Source organism: Bufo gargarizans, chromosome 3, assembly GCF_014858855.1.
Source record: "Bufo gargarizans isolate SCDJY-AF-19 chromosome 3, ASM1485885v1, whole genome shotgun sequence".
Classification (NCBI taxonomy): domain Eukaryota; kingdom Metazoa; phylum Chordata; class Amphibia; order Anura; family Bufonidae; genus Bufo; species Bufo gargarizans.
Genome location: NC_058082.1, coordinates 102,288,788 through 102,311,895, shown reverse-complemented (window position 1 = coordinate 102,311,895; position 23,108 = coordinate 102,288,788). Strand labels below are relative to the sequence as shown.

General features: G+C 41.5%; 1 protein-coding gene across 1 annotated transcript in view; it reads right to left on the bottom strand.

Moving 5' to 3' along the window:
- Positions 1 to 23,108, bottom strand: part of ITGA5 (integrin subunit alpha 5) — a 134,444-nt gene that overhangs the window by 64,017 nt on the left and 47,319 nt on the right. Inside the window, exons 2-7 of the mRNA XM_044285484.1 lie at positions 9,811 to 9,941; positions 3,053 to 3,171; positions 2,277 to 2,400; positions 2,105 to 2,166; positions 1,944 to 1,989; positions 304 to 429 (exon numbers count right to left, since the gene is read on the bottom strand). Coding sequence (XP_044141419.1) covers positions 304 to 429; positions 1,944 to 1,989; positions 2,105 to 2,166; positions 2,277 to 2,400; positions 3,053 to 3,171; positions 9,811 to 9,941 — 608 coding nt within the window. The remainder of the gene's footprint in view (positions 1 to 303; positions 430 to 1,943; positions 1,990 to 2,104; positions 2,167 to 2,276; positions 2,401 to 3,052; positions 3,172 to 9,810; positions 9,942 to 23,108) is intronic.

Below are 23,108 nucleotides of genomic sequence, written 5' to 3'. Positions count from 1 at the left end.
AATATAAATGCCAGATTCGTTTTTCCGGATGACACCGGAGAGACCGATCCGGCATTTCAATGCATTTGTCAGACGGATCAGGATCCTGATACATCTGACAAATGCCACCAGTTTGCATACGTTTTGACGGATCCGGCAGGCAGTTCCGGCGACGGAACTGCCTGCCAGAATCCTATGCCGCAAGTGTGAAAGTACCCTTAGGTCTAGAATTAGAAGATCAATCTGTAATATAATATTATTAATAAAATGCATAAAAAAAAATAAAATTCATTGCAATCCATATAAAACGGTAACGCCTCCTACCCATGTAACTGTCGTCGTAGGTTTGATAAACCTGACGGGTCTGCATTTGTCCTTTGATTTCTAGCACAAAGTATTCAGCGTAGAAGTCTTTCTGAATGTCATCTGGAGTAGCAGTGAAGACCTGACCTAAAATCAAGCCAGCATTATACATTGTTAGTACAAATACAGATATGATGTAGCTGCAGCAGCATCAAAGGGGGTTAGGTTTTACTTCCAGTTCTAATATTTGATATGATTTTAATGAAGATTCATTTTCTACTAAAAATAAACATGAATAAAACATGTCCAAGACACAAAAAAATGCACTGTGCGTAATGATATTCAAAATGTTATAAAACTAACAGCAAACATCTGGCTGCAGTGTTGCCCCATCTGTTGTGGAAGTGCCATGGGATTTTCACCACAGACTTCATTCATTGTAATATGAAGAGTGAAATTCTTGGCTATATCCAGGCCAACATCTTTGGTGCAGATTTGTAGGGTAGTTTAAAGGGAACCTGTCATCTGGATTTTGCCTATAGAGCTGCAGACATGCGCTGCTAGATCGCCGCTAGCATGTCCGCAATACCCAGTCCCCATAGCTCTCTGTGCTTTAGCCCAAGGAGCCATTACTAACATTTCCGGAGCCCAGCACCGCCCCACATCCTCCAAATCTCCTCCTTGCTCCCCGATGTCACAAAGCTAGAGCGCCGTAATCTCTTGATGTGCCAGCTAGCGCATGCGCAGTGTCAGCATAGTGTTCCTTCCCTGTGCTGGCATCAGGCTCAGGGAACGAACTGTGCATGCGCTAGCTCATGCATCGCGAGATTACGCTCTAGCTTTGTGACGTCGGGGAGCAAGGAGGAGATTCGGAGGATGTGGAGCGGTGCTGGGCTCCTTCACAGTGGGCATGGCTGGGCTCAGTCAGAACGCTGGACTCATCTCTGAAGCATGGAGGAGACCGGATTCATCTACGGTTCATTTACACATCTATAAAATCGTTTTTTTGGACACAATAAAAGCGCAGAGAGCTATTGGGACTGGATATTGCGGATGTGCTAGCAGCGATCTAGCAGCCCATGTCCTCAGCTCTATACACAAAATCCAGGTGACAGATTCCCTATAACAGTGTAGTTTTTACAGACAAAAAGATACCAATGTTGGGGAACTGCCAAAAGATAATCCGTGTCCAAGTAGTTCTCATCACCTAATGGGGACCATTTTATTCATGTGTTGTCTCCCATTTCTAGTGTTGAGCTGTAATTGATTGATGTGGGCATTAAAGGGGTTATCAATGTGTTTAATATGACTTAACGCCTGGCATCCTGCTGATCAGCTGTTTGAAGAGACAGCAGCACTGAGCACTTAGGCCTGGTCCTAGGCCAGTAACATCATTTTCATTGGTCACATGACCTAGGCACTATACAATGGGCAGCACTGTGCTTGGTAAACAGCAAGGAGGCCAGGGCACTCAAAGCGCTTCAGCCCCTTCAAACAGCTGATCGGCAGTGGTGCTGGAAGTCAGACCCCCACCGATCACATACTGAAAACCTATCCTTGAAATAGGACAACAGTATTAAACACTTAAACAAAACCCCTTTAAAAAGGCTCTAATTGTCTGAAACAGTTCTGACACATCATGAAGCCCAACAGAACGTTACCTTGCCAGTAATAGCTTCCAGGTCCACCCAGTAGTATTTTTCCATTCTAGTTTTTAATTAAAAGGAAAAGAAAAATAATTTAATGTATAGGCCTAAAAACATTCTGACGTGTCTCTACAATTTTACATGATAAAAAACTCACTCCATTTTAAAGAGCTTACCTTTGTAAACTCAGCAGCAAAGCCACCTTGGCAGTATCCCTGGCCTTCTTCCGACACATGATCTGAGAATAAAAAGGAAATCATTTTTAGAAGATCATAAATCTCAACAGAAATCTAGTTCCAAATATCCACAGTTTTTGGACAAAACGATCTGATGGATCTTAAAACCTACCTGTACGACAAGGCGAATACTCCACAAAATTTGTAAAATTGTCAAAAGACAAATAGCATGTTCCCACCATGTCACTATATACTTCGTCTTTTAGTGTTCTCCAGCTGTATCTAGGAGCACAAGCCTGCAAAGAAGAATAAAAACTGTTTAAGGCAACTATACTATAATTTTACAGTACTGAAGCAAGGTTTTAATTGGTCTTTCCCCTTTAATTCCTTTTAATGTAAATGGTTAGAGACCACATTCCTGAAGAATGAAATAACTGTACATGCGTACAGACCTTTAGGTGGGGCTAGGAGGGACCAGGAAACTAGGAAATACTTAGCTCTAGCTCCATTGAAGGCATCATCAGGATAAGATGTCTTGCTACCATCACCTCTCTTTGTATCATATAGGCGTCAGACGAGTGCCATGTTGGGCGCTGGTCGATGGGGAGCTTACTCAGTTGTTTGACAACTTTTGGTGACTATTACTTTCCTTTATCATGAAACAATCTTTTTTTTTTACTGTGGATTTCACCCTTTGCTTTGGAACGCGATAAATCTGCGGTGGAGATCCACAGCATAAAATTGACATGCTGCAGATTTCAAATTTATGCTGCCTTTTTTTTCTACACCGGGTGTGGGCGAGATTTGCTTATGAAAATAAGCAATGGCAAATACATATAGTGTACCAAACACCTGTGAACTCACTCTTAACTGTGGCCATCAAACTCTTGGATTACCAGCCCTCTTGAAGACACAGATAAGTGATAAAGAGCAGTAAGTGATATGTACCAGAATAAATTTGTCATGTGAGCGGACAGTTGCTCCGAACCATTGTCCAGATTTATATTCCACCTGTTCTTGACGAGTTGAATTCCCATCAGCAGAGTAGAAGGTATGCCTGCGGTTGCCTATAAACACATATACAGAAATAGTTTAATGTATAGGAGAGAGGCAAATTGCATTAGACAGCGTTCGGGACTATTTAAAGACACATTCATCATCTTAGAATGGTGAAACTCTAATAAGTCCGAGTGACTTATTAGCTTTTCAGAGCAAATAAACAAAAACAGAAGAAGCATATAAATATCCACCATATTACAAGGATTGTAAGGGAAAGACTACATGGCGCGGTCGTGTGTCTCTCGAGATTCTGCTGTGCTGTGTTAGAGAGAGGTCCCCAATTAAACTAAAGGCACTGCACTGTTCATTGGGTCCGTATTATTATTAAAAGCCCCTTCATTACCACACAGCCATTAAAGATACAAACCAATTGAACAGTACAGTCTCAGCTTAATTACAGCCCGTTGCAGCCTGAGGAACAAGACTTTGCCACACGACCCCCACTTGTGGTCGCACCTTCAAAAAGGAACCTGAGGAAACAGATCACTGGTTGAGAAAGATGTACTTTTGTATATGGGCTGTGCAATTACAGATGAGCCCCATTCACTTCCAGTTAGTCTGTATTCAATACCAGAAATTGCCTATAAACAAAAAACTGGGAGTTTTTTTTTGGGTGCGCGTTTAAGAAAGCTCAAGATAATTCCTTAAAGAGGATCTTTCATGACTCCTGACACACCTGTTTTAATAGCTTCATGCATTCTCCATGTACTAACAGTTCTGCAGCATCTACTCTTATGGCTCTATGTTGTGTCATGCCTTTATTACTTCAACTAGAAGTTATGAATGAATTGATAGCAGTCTGCAGTAAGGGTACACACCCCCAACTGGTTACCACCTCTCTGTACCCTTACTGCATACCGCTAGCAATTCATTCAGAACTTCTAGTAGAAACAATAAAGTAATGACAACATAGAGCCATAAGAATAGATGTTCCAGAACGGTTAGTACACAGAGAATGCATGAAGCTATTAAAAACAGGCATGTCAGGAGAGGTCCTCTTTAAAAGGAGGTTTTCCAGTACCTTGATAGCCTGTATCTGATCAAGTAACCGACAACCGCTCCTCCGCAAATCAGCTGTTCTGCAGTAGCTCCTGAACTACACAGCTCCATCCATTGTGTAGTGGACAGTGCACCACTGCTCCCGTTCACTTCATCTGCTACTTTAACCAGCTCCCTTGGCTACACAATGGATGGAGCTGTGTAGTTCTGGCGACGGAACTACTGCAGAACAGCGGGAGTTCACGGTGTTGGACCTCCGCCAATCAGATATTATTGGCCTCTCCTGAGGGGAGGGCATCAATCTAACAAGTTCTGGACAATCTCTTAAACACTTAGGAGGACACCACCACTTCCTTATAGGTCAGTTTTAGTAAATACATCTAACGTGAATAATTGAGGAATGGCACAACAGTAGTATAAAAAGATTCTCCAGAATTATGACATGGGGAATGGAAGTAATTACTTAGAGATGTCAGGAGAAGTAACAGGTCCTCTTTAATAGTGTTTTCCTGGAGTTTTAGGCCGACATTCTCTGGATAGGGCACTAGAATCTGATCAATAGGGGTCCGACACCTGGGACCCCTCGTCGATCAGCTGTCTGAGAAGGCAAAGAGGCCACAGTCTACTCTCAGCTCACCAACTACAGAGAGACACTAACACCAAAGGGCAAGTCCGCATTATGTTATTCTCAAGGTGTGCATATCAATCATGTATAATAGCTTTCTGTTCCACAAGTTAAAAAGAAATGTGTCACCAAAAATGTAATCTGCCAGTAAAATAGTAACATATACTTTTTCCTAATTGCAGATATATTTCTTCTATTTCCTAAACAGGATTATGGGGGCGGCCATCTTGCCTGAGCGGTTTTTAACAGCATATAGAAAGCATTAGGAAAAATGGTATGACAGACAGGATTGGAATGAGTACTGCAGTAAAAAGTGATTTGTATAAACCAAGACGTGGAGCCAATTATTAGACATGGTGGCTAGTGTGACAACTGCAGGATTTTAATATTTTGTGTTTAAATATATGGAATACATGGAAAATTAAAAACATTAAAAACCTCTTTAAAAATATGTTAAACATAACGTGATTTAAACAGGTCATTTTCTGATGACACATTCACTTTAAGGGTACACTTACATGTGGCAGATTTGTTGCACACATTTTTGAATGCCACCAAAACAACCGTACTCAGATGAACTGAACAGGTTGTCAGGTACAGAAATCTCTAATAATCCTGATGTGTGTGAATATAGGAAGAGAGTATTACTTTATGCCAGTACCTACAACAACCATGTTTACAACGGATTGCTAATTTTCACCAGGAAGTTGACCTCTAGAAGGTTTATGGACTGTGGTCCTTTCCGGATTTATTTCCTGGTAACAACTAGAGCAGTAGAAAGAACAAGACGAGGTGTTTCTACTCTTCCCCAGTGGATAATTCGTATGCTATTAACCCTCAACATTTCAAATGGACACATAACTAGTGATGAGCGAACTTCTGTTTTAAGTTCGGCGTCTAAAGTTCGGCTTCCGGTTAGCGGAGAATCCCGATATGGTTCCCGATATGGATTCCGACTTCCGTTGTGGTCCGTGGTAGCGGAATCAATGTATGATTTCCATCTATCATCTTCCACATTTTAAATTGATAGGTAAGCTTTACAATGCTTTTGTTTCTCCTGCTGCATACATTTGCAGAATTCCAGTACAGAGTGTATCTACATATAGGTTTGTTGTAAATGTTGTGTTAGGTATTATTGTACCGTATGTAACATTATCGTATGTTATGCATGTCAACCAGTATAGTGTGTATGGATCCCAAATCCAGAGTTAAAAACCCTGGCTCGGCCCTTGTTAGATGTGGAAAGGATAGGATTTGGGAGAGTCTAGACTAGAGTTTCAGAGGGGAAGGAAACAAAGTTTATGTGCCCATTCCTCTTGGGCCTTAAGTTACCTTCAAGATCTACAGAAAGTGAAAGCCAGAAAGAGAAAAAGGAGAACTTGGAATCTACACGGCAGGTAATCTGCAACTACAACCATTCAGACCTTACTGCAGTAGAGGGATACTGTTAAGACACCCTTCACACTTAGACATGTCCTGGCCAGACATCAAAAGACCTGTATCCCACAGTGGACACTACAGCCAGAGTACTATTGTCCACCATAGATTCTACTAAGAGAGATTTTAGCACAATAGAGAGGAAAGAAGGCCATAACTCCTATCTTCGCTTAAGTCTATGTTGACCATTGCACTTTGCACTCTACAAGCCTTGTCTTACACCCATCCAAACACCTAACATTACAGGCACCCCAGCTGCCATCAGGCAGGAGACCCAGAACCAGGATATGCACTGCACTGGCCATAGGCGAGCAAGAGGACAGCCACTGTGATAGACTGTTATAAAAGGAGCCACTATTATCCACTCTGGTTCCTCAAGGGCTGCTCAGATCGGCGGGAGTCCGACTCCCGGACCCTCCGCCAATCACCTGTTTTAAGGTGCACTTCCTGGGGGTTTCAGCGAGTGCTGTAGTCCCTTCACAGCATACCAAGCACAGCACTGTACATTGTATTGTGGCTGTGCTTGGTATTGCAGCCCAGACCCACTCAGTTGAATGGGACCGAGCTGTATCCAAGCCACGTGACTGATGTATATGGCAATGTCTCTGGCCTAGGAAGAAGCCTAAAAACTCACGGAGCGCTGCAGCCTTTTCAAACAGGAGTCGGAGCCCCGCCAAATCTGATTTTGAGGACCTATCTTGACAATAGGTCATAGATATCAAATTCCCTGATAACCCCTTAACTAAGCACTATAAATCACATGGATAATATAACAAAGCAGAGTTTGTTCGTTTTTTGACTGGCTCAGAACGTTTTCAGACCTTTATATGAGAAACAATGGCACATAAAATGTGAAGCAACAAGGCAATGGAGTGCCTTCAAAAAAAATGTGTACGGTAACTGCTAGACATTAGGAATAAACATTTACTTAAAGAGGCAACTCAAAAGGTCATGTAATCATCGGAAGTATACTTCTTAGGATGATACAAGTCTGGGATTATATTCAGCCTAAACTTTTCTACAGCTGTGCAAATGAGTTCCACAGGGTGGTGTCACACACAGCTTTTTGTGGCAGTTTTTAATGCTTTTTTTTTTTTGGTCAAATCCAGAAGTGGATTGGAAGGGAATGAGAAGTATAAAACAAGAACTTCTACTTCTTGCTGCTGGAGCCACTTCAGGCTTTAGCTCAAAAACACTGCCACAAAAAACCCATGGCTGACGCCACCCAGATGTAGTTATTTCTTCACAGACCCGATATCAATAGCATTTGGTGAACATTCATGAAGTGGTGTTGACTTCTTAGAACTCAGTTAAAAAATGACAAGTTAAAGATCAAACAAATGAAGATGTGGCAACTGGTGTGATAAGAAAATCTTACATTAAAAAAAGGGGTCCAGATTGAGCAACCCCCATCCATGTTTTCCCATTATGGTATATATGTACATCATAGATGAACGTTCATATTATGTGCATATGCCCACTACTTGCAGGGACTCTCCATTCTGGCTAAGAACGGCTTACGCTGCTTTCACAGAGTCAATATTTGATCAGTGGTCTCAGTCAGTGATTGTGAGCTAAACCCAGGAACTGTGTTTTTGACCCAGACCAGCTTCATCTCTGATGGAAAGCACTGATCAAACATGGCCTGTGTAAAAGCAGCCTAAAGGGCCCCTTTATACAGACCAAGAATCCCAACGATAATCGCTAACGAGCATTCATAGTAATGCTCTTTAGCGATTATCTGGCGGTGTACGTGTACCACTGATTACCCGCCGTTTATTTCGATCGTTTTGTGGGCACACAAATATTAAAGTTTACCAGCAGCAGATTGTGCTACAAAACACGATCTGCTGCTGGCAAACGAGTCAGTATGGGGAAGAGCGGTGGCATTAGCACATGCAGCTGTCTCCTCCATCAGCGAGCAGGCGATTGTCGGGAAGGAACGCTTCCCTCCCAACAACCTGCTGCTCTGTCGTCCCATGTAAAGGGATCTTAAAAAGTCCCTTTCCACTGGTCAATTTTGCAGGCGATTGTCGGGAAGGAAGCTTTCCTTCCCAGCAATCGCCTGCTCATCAGCGGAGGAGTATGGTGAGGAGGGATCACAAATGCCATTGCTCATCTCCAAACAGACTCATTGTTTGCCAGCACAAGCTGCTGCCTGCAAATGACAATTTAGGTGCTTACACAAACATTCCAATGACCCGTTGAATGAGCGTTTACACCGCAGATAATCACTATTAGCTGGCGGATTCTCGGATCCTGCCTCTTGCCCCTCAAATGATGTTTCAGGGCTGTGGTTGGGTCATTCCCTTGCCTACATAGATGAAGGGTTTAAATAGTGAGAATATTGTTACAGATACTACATCACAACGTTCGGCAAAATTAACTTTTAAAGTGTTGGGATAGATGATTGGTGGAGGGGGAAATGGATGAATGAGAAAGGAGCACAAGTAATTCATGGGTATCTTTTCATTGCTGACAAAAGCATGACTAAAATCTTATAAATAGGGACTAGACTCCTGAAATACACCACAGGGTCCAAAGCTTTACCGATAGTATTTGTTGAGCAAAAATAGATCTAAAGTGATCGCTCAATTCTCCAGCTGTCATGCAATTATCTGGAAATAGAGATGTAGCTGTAGAAGTACTGTCTCTGTATGGCTTTCTGGATGAATCACCACATGAGAAGCACTAAAACCTTTAAAAAGGACTTATATTTCAAAGCTTTATTACAGTTTAAATTTATAATTTAAGCAGTAACATATACAGAACAGAGAAGACTTAAGAGCAAGGTGCTTCACGCTGATCCCAATGATCTCATCTGTAGTTCAAGGTGCTTATGCCAAGAGCTCTGACAGCTTGTCCTACATCTGCACCTTCAAAAAGAACAAGCTAAGAGGTGAGATCAACTAGCTTGATGTGGTGACAAGGAGCAAGACCGCCTAAAGGCAATTCTTGAAACCATGTTAACTCAAGATAGAATTGTTGAAAATGAATTACGTGGTTGATTTTTACTCTTTAAAATATCTACAAACCTTGCAATGTACTACTGCAGGGTACTCACGAAATGGACTATGTACCAGATTTGGAATAGCGTTATTGAATTTTCTTCAAAGGACTCTGCACAAGTATTATATTTTTGACAAACGGTGGATTGGCTGAACCAGTCAATTTTCCCTTTGGACTATGTAAATAAAAAGTAGGTTTAGGCATTAGAGCTACTGGATTTCAACAATCCAGATCTTTTTCTTCTCAAGAGAAAGAAGCTACCACCAGAGGAGTCTGGCAGTGGCTTATTTTTTTTCTCCCTTGGCCAAGCTATATGGAAGAACAGTGGTTAGCCGCTCTCAGAACACCACCTTTTTTCAAAATATGGCCACATATCTTCAGTATCCAATACCTGTTTCAATCATGGGAAATGCATTCAAGTTTAGGCATTTATAGTTATCGAAGAGGAAACCTACTTTCCTCATTTAATTTTCAGTAAAGTAAAATGTGTTACAAACTTTACACACACACACACACACACACACACACTAAAAATACACTCTCCCCCATTTCAGTTTGCATGTTGGAAACAAGTTACCTTCTTTGTCAAATTCGATAGGCGTACAGTCATTGACATTCCTTTTCCAGGGGCAATAATACACAGCACCTCCTTCAGCCACCTGCGATTGCATTGTATTTGCCTTGGGAGCTCCAATCAGGATACTAACACTGTAAAAAGTGAAGAGACAAAACAAAGGGCATTTTAACTACAAGTAAATAAATAAATCATATATATTATTATATCTTTAAATTAGGGTCTCATCCCTCAGAGATGCTACATTCTGTGTTTTTTTTTTTAAATAAGAAATGGGTGGATGGTTTTCTGGATATAGTTTTTGACATCACTCCAGGTAATCTACTTCCTGTCCTTACTCTTTGACTCCCTCTTTAGTTTGGACTTCTAGCACGCCAAACAGCTTGGCTTGACCATCAGTCAGACCATTCAGAGCTGTCATACTGTTATACAAAATCTACAACACAATTCATAGTGAGGATCACATGTCAGACAGCATCTTCTGCTCACAGTAGCATTAGGGCTCATGCACTCAAGCGTGTGTGCCCCGTGCTGTGGGCCGCAAAAAGCAGTCTGCAATGCAAGGGTACCGGCCCGAGTGCACGCCTTTTGCAAATGCGGACCCATTCACTTGAATGGGTCTGCGATCCACAAGATACATCCCGCACCACAACAAAAAATAGAACGTTTTATTTTTGCGGTGTGGAGGCATGGACAGAAATCCAATAGAAGTGATTCATAGTGCTTCCGATCAGTGCCTCCGCACCGCTCCATATTTTGTGGATTGCAGACCTATTCAAGCAATACGGTCAGCATTACAGGCATGGGGCACACATGGTCATGTGAATGAGCCTTTAGACAGTGGATTGCCCATCTACCTATTTATCTATCGGAGGTCTTATTTTTTGGGCTGCTACAGAACAAAAAAAAAAAAAAAAAAAAAAAAAAAAAAAAAAAAAACATGCTTTATCCAAATAGATGTTTAAATGGAAGCTTACAACTGTTAAAAGGATGAGGGGAGAGGGAGAGACTGACTTGATCTTCAACAGGATGAGAGACAGGAAATTTTAACTCCACCCTATGATCACTCTTCCACCTCACCAGTTCAGAGAACCACACAAACATATGGTAATTACATTAGCAGCTCTTTTAGAATCCTTTGTACATGGGGTTTTGTGCTCCTTTATGACAAAAAAGTAAACGCATGTTATAATGCAGGGACTGGGAACATTATGATGTTAGCAAGGCATTCCACTAGTTGTAAGTCAGTTCAACAGAAATTTAAAAAAAAAAAAAAAAAAAAAAACAGTAATCCCTGCCAAAAGGAACATGAAATTGGGATTTACAATTCATAGACTCCATTCTGTTTTAATATTTTGTGGTGGAAAAAATAAAATAAAAAAAATCATGGAATTGGCATCCATATAATAATTTCTACAGAATAGATGGGGTTTTGTAGTCTCATGTAATGACTAAACTAAGGATATGCAAGACTGGATAGCCAAAAAATGCAATTTTGTTAACTAAAGCAAAAATTAAGAACAGTTGGACATAGACATCTAACGGTAATTAAATCTTTATACTCTTCAAACATCCATCCATGATGCCATATATAGAAAGTCATTCAGTTCACAAGGAGAACTTGTAGTTAGGGCTGAGTAATTAAGGACTCATGTAAACTTATAAGCTTATAAAGACACCAAAGTACCGTAGCTTTCAGGTATGGGGAAATATCTTAACTGGATGTCAATAAAAAGCCCTTATCCTCACCCAATTACCTCTTTGGCATGCATGGCTTGTTACCTAAGAAGCCTCCTTTGATGCGTAAACAGGTGTTCAAGCCCCTAACTCCAACCAATATAGTGCTGCAACCAAACAGAAGATCCCATTAACGTCTGGGGAAGAAGGACGCAGGAGTCGCCGCAGGTGCACGCCATTATGAACATTATCTCATGACAGCTGCAAAGTGCTAACCTCTTACAGGTAATGAAAATTAAGGCCCCAAAGTAATTTGACCTTGTTTGGGTAACTGCAGTAAAATGTATTTTGAGAAGCATTATTAGCTTAAGTCTAGTGAGAATAATGTAATACAAATAGGTAGAAATAGATAGGCTCCAGTCAGCCACAAAATTAAAAACAGAGAGGTGAATACATTGATAATCTTGCAACAATGGCAGCTGTCAAGGAGTGGGATATACTGTATTTGGCAGCAAGCGAACATTTTTTTTTTTTTTTTTTTTTCTTCAGAAGTTGATGCCTTGGGAACCTGAAAAACCAGAAACGTTAAAGATCTTCTAAACCACTTTGACTAAGGCCAAATTGGGATGGCTAGATTGACTTGGTCAGAGCATCTCCAAAATGGCAGATCTAGTGGGTTTCTCCCCCAATATCCAGTGGCAAGTACCAGTGAACCATCAACAAGATCATGGGAGACCAGACCTGATGTGGGGCAACAAAGGCTAGCCCACCTGTCAGATGACACAGAAGAAGTACTGTACAAACACTTGCATTTTTATTTTTTTTGTAAGCAATTTATTAAAACTTTTATATCAATTACATAAACAAGATAAGCATCAGTTGCGATATATCAAGGTAATATATCATAACCAAACATCCAGCGGTCAAAATCCAGAATATCAAAACATCTCTTCTTATTTAGGGCATCTTTCAGACCTTAGCCCTCATCTCTATAGTCAGGGTAGGTTGTCACAACAAACCTTCGCATTATAATCACCACCATCCCTACTTTAGAATTTGCAAGGATTCCAGATTTTACACAAAGTAAGTATCTATGTAGTGTTCCATTCATCCCACTCCCCACACATCCATGAATTTTTGGTGGGCCTAGGGTCCCCTTTAGTTTCTCTGTTGCATACCACTGCGTGAACTAGAACAATGTCATTAGGCGATTGTTTTCAGTTTGTGTCCAATGTGTAGCTATGAACGGCTTTCACCCATCAATATAGTTCCTTGTGCCTCTTAATCTCAATCCTCTCCAAGTTCAGTAATTTATGGAGATGATCGACCAGTTCTCCAAAAGAGGAAACTCAAGAGTCCAACTAATGAAGAAAAAGAAGCCAGAGGAGCAATGCGTGCAACAGAGGGGGAACTCTTCTAATCCCTGAATTCTGCAAATCATCCACCGTGATGGAGTGGAATAGTAATAGAAGAGGATCCTTTGATAAAGTAATGGACCACATGGAGGAGATATACTGCAACAATGTATCCCAATATCTATCCACTTGTGGCCATTGCCAAATCCCACGCCATAAGTTGGCAAATGGAGCATTCCATTTTGGACATGAAATAAGTTTGTCGGGAGTAGCCAGCAATGGAGGGAAATTAAAGCCATATTGCCCTATGGATTAGCTTAAATTGAGTTTGAGTTACCCACCACACTTTACCTTTTCTAGTCTTCTAATATCTCCCCGTGGACATCCTGATCTTGTAGGAACTTTTCTCATACCCTGAAGATTTGTTTAGGGTTGATTGTCAAGAAAAGGGTTTTGCAAAGTACTATATAAGGAAGAGATTGTGTCTAGAATTCCTGTGATTCGCCAAGTTTGTGCCTCTTGGTCAGAATCTTCCAGGTTCGGGCATAAAAGCTGAAGAGGGGAGAGTATCCCTTTATCCTCCCATTCCCTTAAGGACTTATAACTCCCCTCTGGGAATTTTGGATGTCTCGATAATGTCATGCATTTCGACAACAGAAAGAGGAGTTTAATACTTAGCTGTAAGACAGAATATCTAGTGTCTAGCAGGGTTCCCATGGCTCTGCCAATGCCTGTTCTAAGGAAAGAGCTGAATAATAAGTGGATGCGTTTAGCCGATTACATGCCGATATTTGGCTTATTTAACCCTTCTTCAGGTCTACAAAGAATACTTTTTCAAGAGCAATTCTAGGATTTCTAGATGCCCAAAGGAATTTCACCATTGAGGCCTTTAAGGTTGTTTACATCATTTTGTTTGATTAACAGAAGTAAGGTTTGCAGAGGGTGTAAGAGCTTCAGAAATGCAACCATTTTGCCCAAATGGCATCTACCCAAAAAACACAAGGGGAGATGCTGCCATCTGGCCAAGTCTCCCTGTATTTGCATAAAGATAGGGGACTAATTTAAAAGGAGTTGTCTCACTTCAGCAAATTTCATTTATCATGTAGACAAGGTTAATACAAGGCATTTACTAATGTATTGTGATCGTCCATATTGCCTCCTTTGCTGGCTAGATTCATTTTTCCATCACATTATACACTGCTCGTTTCCATTATTACAACCACCCTGCAATACAGCAGTGGTGATCGTGCTTGCACATTACAGGAAAAAGTGCCATCCTATTTGGTGGCTGGGACCGTTGGAGAGCAGTTAGGCTAGTATGTATGTAAGCACGACCACCACTGATGGATTGCAGGGTGGTTGTAACCATGGAAATAAGCAGTGTATAATGAATAAGTAGTGTTTAATGTGATGGAAAAATGAATCCAGCCAGCAAATGAAGCAATATGCATAACAATACATTAGTAAATGCCTTGTATTAACTTCCTCTATGCAATAATTGCCATTAGCTGAAGTGAGACAACCCCATTAAGGAATATAAACTGTCTGAAGAGTGACCTATTTTGATATTCATGTAGGTGAAGGATGTCTTTGGGAAAAAATAAAAAATTCAGACCAAGCTCCTTCAAAAGAGGGGATTTGATTGCCATACCTCCAATACTTCACTCTTTGCTACGTAGCCCCCCAAAAATCCAAACTGTTCTATAACTGACAATACCTTAGCTAAATATGTTTGGGGTTCACCCATAAATATCATCACACTGTCAGCAAACAATGTTATCTTTAATTCTTTGGGTCCAATTTGAATTCCCTTGCATAGCGCAAGGAATCCCCAATATGGCTGGCTAATGGTTCCATAGCTATATTGAATAATAGTGGCAATAACAGGGAGCCCTGTCTGATGTCCTTGGTCAGTATAAAAGGTTTCAGCAGAAACCCTCATGTGTACTGCTGCCAGTATAGTTCTAAATTTTCCTGTAATCCCAGTCTTGTCCAGCGCGTTCCACTTGACATTATTAAAGGCTTTCTCTGTATCTAAAGCCAATAATATGGGATGTTCTCCTGGCTTAGGCTGGTGCTAGACCCTATCCAGAGCCACTAAAACCCTGTGAATATTAGTCATCACTGCTCTTCCCTTTATGAATCCTACTTGCATAGGCCCACAAGTCCCAGCAGTGGTGAGAAGGTGTTATAGGAAGCCGTGCAACACTGCTTGCAGTAAAATGCCTATGTTGACACCTAGCCACTGGAAATAGCATCTACAATGGGCAAAAGTCCTTGAAAAAAAAAAAAAAAAGAAGAGTATAGAACAATGAAAAAGGTGGTCTGCTTTGATGAATGTTTATTTTGCATCATGTGGATGGCCTGGATGTTTGGATTACCTAGGTAATAGAAAGCACCAGGACGTACTACGAAAGAAGGCAAATCGAAGGAGGCAGCGTGATTCTTTAGGCAATGTCTCAATGGCAGGGGTCCCTTTTATCAAGATAATGTGCCCCAACACTGCCAAAATGTTTAGGAATGGTTTGAAGAATAAAAAGGTTGTTGGATTTCAAATAGGTGACTTGGCCTCCAAATCCAGCATCTGTGGTAAGCACCGGAAAAATAAGTCCAATCCATAGAGTTCCCACCTCCCCTTTACATGGAACAGAGCAGCAGACATTGGGAAGGAAGCGTTCCGTCCCGACAATCTGCTGCTTGCTAGCGGAGGAGACCGCTGCATTTACATGCAGCGATCTCCTCTAGAGTATGGGGAGGATTAAATCGTAAATGCAAATCGTTCTTCCCCATACTGACAGAAGTCGTGTTAACCACAACACAATCTGCTGCCGGCAAACCGTGATTTTTGTGTCCACATAAATGATCGGATTACCTGATAAATGAGCGTTTCGCTCCTTCATCGGGTAAATAAGTGGTACATTTACACTGCCAGATAATCGCAAATCACCTTTAAGATTCTCGGCCCATGTAAAGGCCAAAGGGCATCCGTCAGCATGATCAACCCTAGTAAACCAGGCCAGTCCCTGTCTTGTAACTTTCCAATCTGTTATTTTGAAGAGAAGACTGCTTAATTTTATGCTAATGGAGCTACTCAGAGCCAAGATCACCTCTTCACCTCCACCTTTCAGCCTTAGTCATTCCTCTCTTGCTCTTCTGATGTCGGGCCCTGAAATCTCACACATGCCCTGGTTAGAGTTCAATCAGCGCAGTTTGGATCATCGAAGATTTCAGGGCCAGGCATCAGAATATTGATGATGTCTGACCCCGTCAATCAGCGGAAGAGGGAGTGACTGAGGCAGAAAGGTGAAGTAGCGCTCCAAGGGGGAGTCCCGCCCCTTGGTGCTCTGAGCACCTCATTAGCATAACACTAAAAGTAGCATTTTCCATGAAATGAACAGATTGGATTGCCGCATTCAGCATGATCAACCTGGTTGATCATACTGACAAATATATATCATTTAAAGGATCCACTGTTAACATCTTGGTGCCAGATACCACTGGAAACCTTCAGAGGTCTTGTGGGGTCTTAGCAAATCACGTTTGTGCCATGAAGGGCAACTACACAATGTAACGCAGGTGGATTTAATGTCATGGCTGATCTGTGTATATAGATATAAACGTAAATGTCAAGAAAACCCAAAGTCGGTTGCCAATTCAGAGGGGACCACTATTTAGCTCATCATAACATGGCAAATGTCTGCGACCTCCAATAAAGAGGAAGTTAGTTCCGTTTTTAAAGTGACTAATAACTACACAATAAATGAAAAACTGTTACTGCAATAGACAGAAAATCTCAAAGAAAAAGAACCTTCAGTCCGTATGTAGATAGTTCTGATTGCTCAAGGCAATGTCGCTGTCCAAATGAACAGAGCCTTGTGTCAGCCTCATGAAAGCACAATGGTAGAGCGCTCTCTGATGTGCAAGTCAGTGATCATTTGCGCATAACAGAAGAGAATTCCAAGTAACAGCAGCTTCGACGAATAATGATCTATTCTACATCAAATACATGGACTTTTGTTCAATCACAACTTATACAGCAGTTAACCTTTAGGGGCCACATATACAATGCCATTCTGCAGGCCAACTAGCAAAGTCTTACCTCACATGAACACAAATCGGAGCATTGGTGGCCGGAGTACAATCAAGGCAGCCATTGTATCATGACCACTCATGGGTTAACTAGAAGACCTAGCATGGCCGGGTCTTACAGCTCACTGGTTTATTAATTTATGAATGACTTGCCCATGAAAGTTCTCATTCTTACTTAAGGGCTGAAGCAGAGCATTTTTTCAAGTTCCCTTAGGGCAGTGGTGGCGAAACTACAGCACGGGTGCCAGGGGTGGCACTCAGCCCTCTCTGTGGGCCCCCACGCCCTGGAAAAAGTAAGGTGTGCCAATATGCCGTAGACTTTTCCTGCCACTCTGTCTCTAAAATGTTCGCCATCACTGCCTTCAAAGATACCTTTTTTTCTTTCTTCAGATCTGTATTAGGGCTTATTCACATGAATGTGTGTGGCCAGCAAACATTTGAATGGGTCCACAATCCACAAGATACATAGCTTTCCGTCCGTGCCTCCACACGGCAAAAAAAAAAAAAAAATTACAAAAATAGAACATGTTTCTTTCCGTGCAGCTACATGGCTGGTACTAGGGATGAGCGAATAGAATTCGGATGAAAAACTCAGAAGTCAATTCACATAAAACTTGGTTCTAATACTGTACGGAGCTCCTGCTCTGTACAGTACTAGAATGTATTGGCTCTGATGAGCCGAAGTAATTGCTTTGCAAAGTCTCGCGGGACTTCGCAATCAGAAATTTGCACTGTAAAAAAAAAACAAAAAAAAAAAAAACACACACACAACATTTCCTGAACTCTGGTTCGGTTCCAAGGTACCACTTGGAACCGAACCCGAGTTCGGGAAATGGTCTTCTACAGTACAAATACATTTATGAAGTTATTGCGTGAAGTTTCACGAGACTTCAAAGCAATAACTTTGGCTCATTGGAGCCAATACATTCGAATAATGTTAGAATGAAGTTTTATGCGAATCTACTTTGGATGTTTCATCCGAAGTCGATTTGCTTATCCCTAGCTGGTGCCCATGCATTGCGGAATCACGGCATTAAAATATAGCAGTTATAAACCGGAATTTTATAGACTTCAGTTGAAAGTAAAAACGAGTTTCACTGCTGACTTGATTTCTAACAGCTTTAGGGCTCATGCACGCGAATGTAAAACATGAATGCGATTTGCAATTTGTGGAATGGAAAAGGCGGCCGATTATAGAAATGCCTATTCTTGTCCATAAAACGGACAATAGGGCATGAACTATAGTTTTTGCGGGGCCACTGAACGAAGCAACACGGAGTGCTGTCCGCGTCTTTTGCGGCCCCATTGAAGTGAACGGGTCCACATCAGAGCTGCATAATATGCGGCTCGGATGCAGAACCAAACCACGTTTGTGAGAATCACAGATGTAATGCTGTGATTGCATACCACCCTACTTTTTGGACAGTCCAAGAGCCAAACTTTTAGCTCACTGGCTAAGGTGGGTCATGGTTGCAGCCAATGATTGGCTGACAAGAATTCACCATCATTTCCTGCCATTTTGAGACAATAGCAGGAAGTGGGGTGCAGCAGGTACCCGGCGCGGTATGAACTGTAGCAATGGGGGATTGATAAGGTGGGTATAAGTTCTATTATTCTTTACACCATGTGCAACCTCTGGGACAGATGATTTTTTTTCTTGCCCAGGAATAACGGTTTAAATATATAAAAAAAAATAATAATAATAATAATAATAATAATCTGATTGGTGCAATTTGGACGTTAATATGTGTACAAATAATGAAAAAAGTTGAGGTCTAAATATAGATAGGAACTAAAAACATCTCTGCAGCAGTTTACTAAGTATATAAATGCAAAAGAGGGGCATTTAAGTAGCAAAGGGGGACTTCTGAAAGCTCGGAATGATGGCTGTGTGCCATAATGTCCAACTTTTTTAATCATTTCAATGGGTCCGCGCAAAAAAAAAAAAAAAAAAAAAAAAAGGAAGTTACTGCGTGTGCATTTAGTGACCGTAGATCTGTATTTCCATTCCGCAAAAAAATAAAATATAGAACGTGTCCCATTATTGTCTGCATAATAGACAAGGATAGTACTGTTCTATTAGGGGCCAGCTGTTCCGTAAAATACGGAATTCACAGGGACATCATCCATATTTTGTTGCAGATCCCGACCGCAAAATACATACGTCATGTCACGTGCATGAGCCCTTAGAAAGGACAATTCATGTCTCAGCCTACCACACCTACGATCAGAAACCACAAATCGCTACTACAAGAATTAAACCATAGACCATCTACAATCAGCCAAAACCATCTGATCATGTAAAAGTAGCCCAACACTGCAGATGATTATGTACACCCAACACCATCATACAAACAGGGACCATAATCAGAACACCATTGCCTTAAACTGGTTTTACACAGAAATGGTGCAAAAGTGAAACATCATAACAAGTTTCCATTACTCCAAGATCTTTTGTTTTAATAAAACTAAAGAAATAAAATCAGTATAAAAGCTTTAAATCAGAGCATACAGTATATCCATCACCCACTTCATCCAGATGGCCTAGACCATCTCCTCCCTGCGGGAAACAGCCAAGCTTCCCATTTCCCCTGGAGTTGAGAGACATGTTTGAGCCATTGCATCAGCGAAGCAACAATCAGCCACCAACGTGAACATCCTTCCCTTACTCTAGATGCATAGTGTGGCTGAAGAACGTGTAGATGAAGAAAAACCTGCCATGGGAGGGTTAATGTCCAGAAATTCATTGTTCTTTTTCTTTACTAAACATCATTCTCAACTGAAAGGACGGAAATGGCAGCATTATCCTATGGAGAGCGTCTGGATTGTAACCCTGGGCCCCCGGAAAAGAGGGGGAGACATGGAACCCCAATCAACTTAACTATGTCAAGAATTCTAGCCGAGATGAAATCTGTGTACAGAAAAACCTTCCAAGTCTTAACAAGGAAGTCAACACAATGGGAAATGCCATTGAAATGCATCACCGCTAACAAATACCGACACTCAAAGGAAGCGGCACACGGTAACAATGTTCATTTAGATAGCTGTAGATCTGTCAGCTTAAGATACGGATCAAGGGAAAGTTTCAAATGCATTCCTTATTACAGGATCACTTTATCAGTTACAATACCGATGACTCCTAAGGATTACTACAGTCGTCCATTCTACTTTAACGGCTGCACATTCAATAGCTGTCAGCTGAACGATCGTTTGGCTGACAACTCTCTCCCAACTCCCCCATACACATATTGCTAATTCAGCCAAACCAGAACGCGTAGTCAGTGGAGAGAAAGCCACTGCCAGACACTTCTCCCAGGATAGCAAAAGGGGAGGGAGAAAATATTCACTTTGCCAAGCCATCATCTGTCAGGAGCAGAGTCAGAAGCTACACACACACACACACACACACACACACACACACACACACTAGACTAGACCCGCAGGTTTGGCCAACGATACACTAATGTGTATGGGGACCTTTAGACATCAGTCATCCATGGAGAGTAAATTGCTGTCAGACTCCTCTGGTGGCAGCTTTTCTTCCTGGAGAATTACAGCACTGGGCAATGTGTCAGCTGTTTTAGAACCAATTGAAGACCATGGGGCTATTCCCTTTTTTTTTTTTTTTGCCGGTGAATATCTGTCAAAAAAAATAAAAATAAATTATGGCCAGACTGACCACATTCCGTATAGACAGGAGTGCATGGCTGTTCAAAACAGCTACACGGTCCTTTCAAGGGTTGAAATTTAAGAACAAAACAAACACCCTCCACCCCCAAAAAAAAACGCCCCGCTCCTGTTGATTGACGTGAAACTTCTCAGTATCGAGTACCATATCCCGTGCCTGCGCTTCTGTATTCGGCGCAGGCTCAGTGAGTGAATGGCGCGCTCCTGGTGCCGGCTTCCTTATTGTAACTTTGTTGGCGCAAGCACAGTGAGGAAGCCGGCGCTGGGAGAATACAGAAGCGCACAGCGCAGGCGCGGGAATTGGTACTCGATACTGAGAAGTTTCACGTCAATCAACAGGAGCGGGGCGGGCTGGAGGGACGCGATGGGCGGCTGAAATGGTTAGTGGACGGAGCCCTCTAGGTGCTAATGACGCCCACATAGCACCTAGAGGCTCATTAGCATATCTATAAAAGTACGTTTTTAACAAAAACGGCTGCAGGAACTACTGTTAGAAACACACTGTTATGTAGTGCTGACATTAGCGCATCGCTATATCAGTCAGCTACATAACAGTATTTCTGGTGGTAGAAACCCTTTAATTTTTCAGAGTGCATTTGAAAAATGAAAGGTGGAATCTGATTGGTTGCTATGGGCAACTAAGCCAGTTCTACTGTACACCAGTTTGATAAATATTCCTCTCGATTTGCAAAAATGGCTAAAAATTAAGTTATGAAAACCACAAGATTTTTAAGGGTTCCTACTTCCTCATAAATGCACAAAACTGTGAGCACCGTAAAATATTCTTATTGGCACACATTGAATCAGATGTTAATAATCTACAAGAACCACTAATCAATTATTGTATTAAAAAAAAAAATAATAATCTGATTGCTATTAATTTGTTAGAATTGAGAAAGGTTATCTACATTGTGGATTCTCTTTAGGCAAGTACTAGTGGATAGCTTGACCAGCACAGGATAAAGCAAAGCAAAGAATTTCCATGGATATATTTTATGCAAATCCTGCATTGCTTTGAAATAAAATCCATTCATAACCCATTCCCAGCCTGAGGCACAGCTCTAGAACAGGGTGCAGGCAGCTCTAGTGGAGCTGGAGTTCAAGACTCAGCAACAAAAACATATTTAGGACAGGCTCCAAACTACAGCCCTCTGCCAACATACACAATGCAGTAACGGAGGTCTCAGGTCAGAAGCTAGACCCAGGGATTATGTCAGCCCTACCTCGTAAACCTCATTTTTCTAGCAAAGACAAACCCATTAAAAGGAACACTCCAGGAAAATATGATGTGGTGCTGTGCAGAGAGCAGGATCTGCCATCTTTGGTGGCAAACTGTCCTCAAGCTCGGGGGTAGGCAGAACCCAGGGCATCAAGTATTCTTGGAGTGTTCCTACATAAGTGAAATTTCACCTTAGAAATTACTTTTCAGAGTATGTTAGTAGATAGAGGTTTTCAGCCCCAAATTTGAGCTGTAATGGAGATCTAGAATAGTGATGAGCAGCAGCATAGACAATATTCGTTTTTGTGATTTCGCAAATTTTTGGCCTAATATTAGTCATAAATTCGCAAATTCCTAGAATTTGCGATCTCTAGTCATTTTCTTGATTGCAAAAATTGGCAATATAACATGCGCATATTGCGCGCGCGCGCAATACAGGCGTGGGTCACTTTTGCTACATTTTTCAAGCTGCTAGAAGTTTCCCGAGACTGGAGAAAATCCACAGCACAGTAATTCCTATTACACTACCTAACACTGGAACCTATCAGCTACACTATATCACTATCTAACCTACACTGACTAGCTGTATTATACACTCACCTAAAGAATTATTAGAAACACCTGTTCTATTTCTCATTAATGCGATTATCTAGTCAACCAATCACATGGCAGTTGCTTCAATGCATGAAGGGTTGTGGTCCTGGTCAAGACAATCTCCTGAACTCCAAACTGAATGTCAGAATGGGAAAAAGGCGATTTAAGCAATTTTGAGCGTGGCATGGTTGTTGGTGCCAGAAGGGCCGGTCTGAGTATTTCACAATCTGCTCAGTTACTGGGATTTTCACGCACAACCATTTCTAGGGTTTACAAAGAATGGTGTGAAAAGGGAAAAACATCCAGTATGTGGCATTACTGTGGGCGAAAATGCCTTGTTGATGCTAGAGGTGAATGGGCCGACTGATTCAAGCTGATAGAAGAGCAACGTTGACTGAAATAACCACTCGTTACAACCGAGGTATGCAGCAAAGAATTTGTGAAGCCACAACACGCACAACCTTGAGGCGGATGGGCTACAACAGCAGAAGACCCCACCAGGTACCACTCATCTCCACTACAAATAGGAAAAAGAGGCTACAATTTGCACGAGCTCACCAAAATTGGACTGTTGAAGACTGGAAAAATGTTGCCTGGTCTGATGAGTCTCAATTTCTGTTGAGACATTCAAATGGTAGGGTCCGAATTTGGCGTAAACAGAATGAGAACATTTATCCATC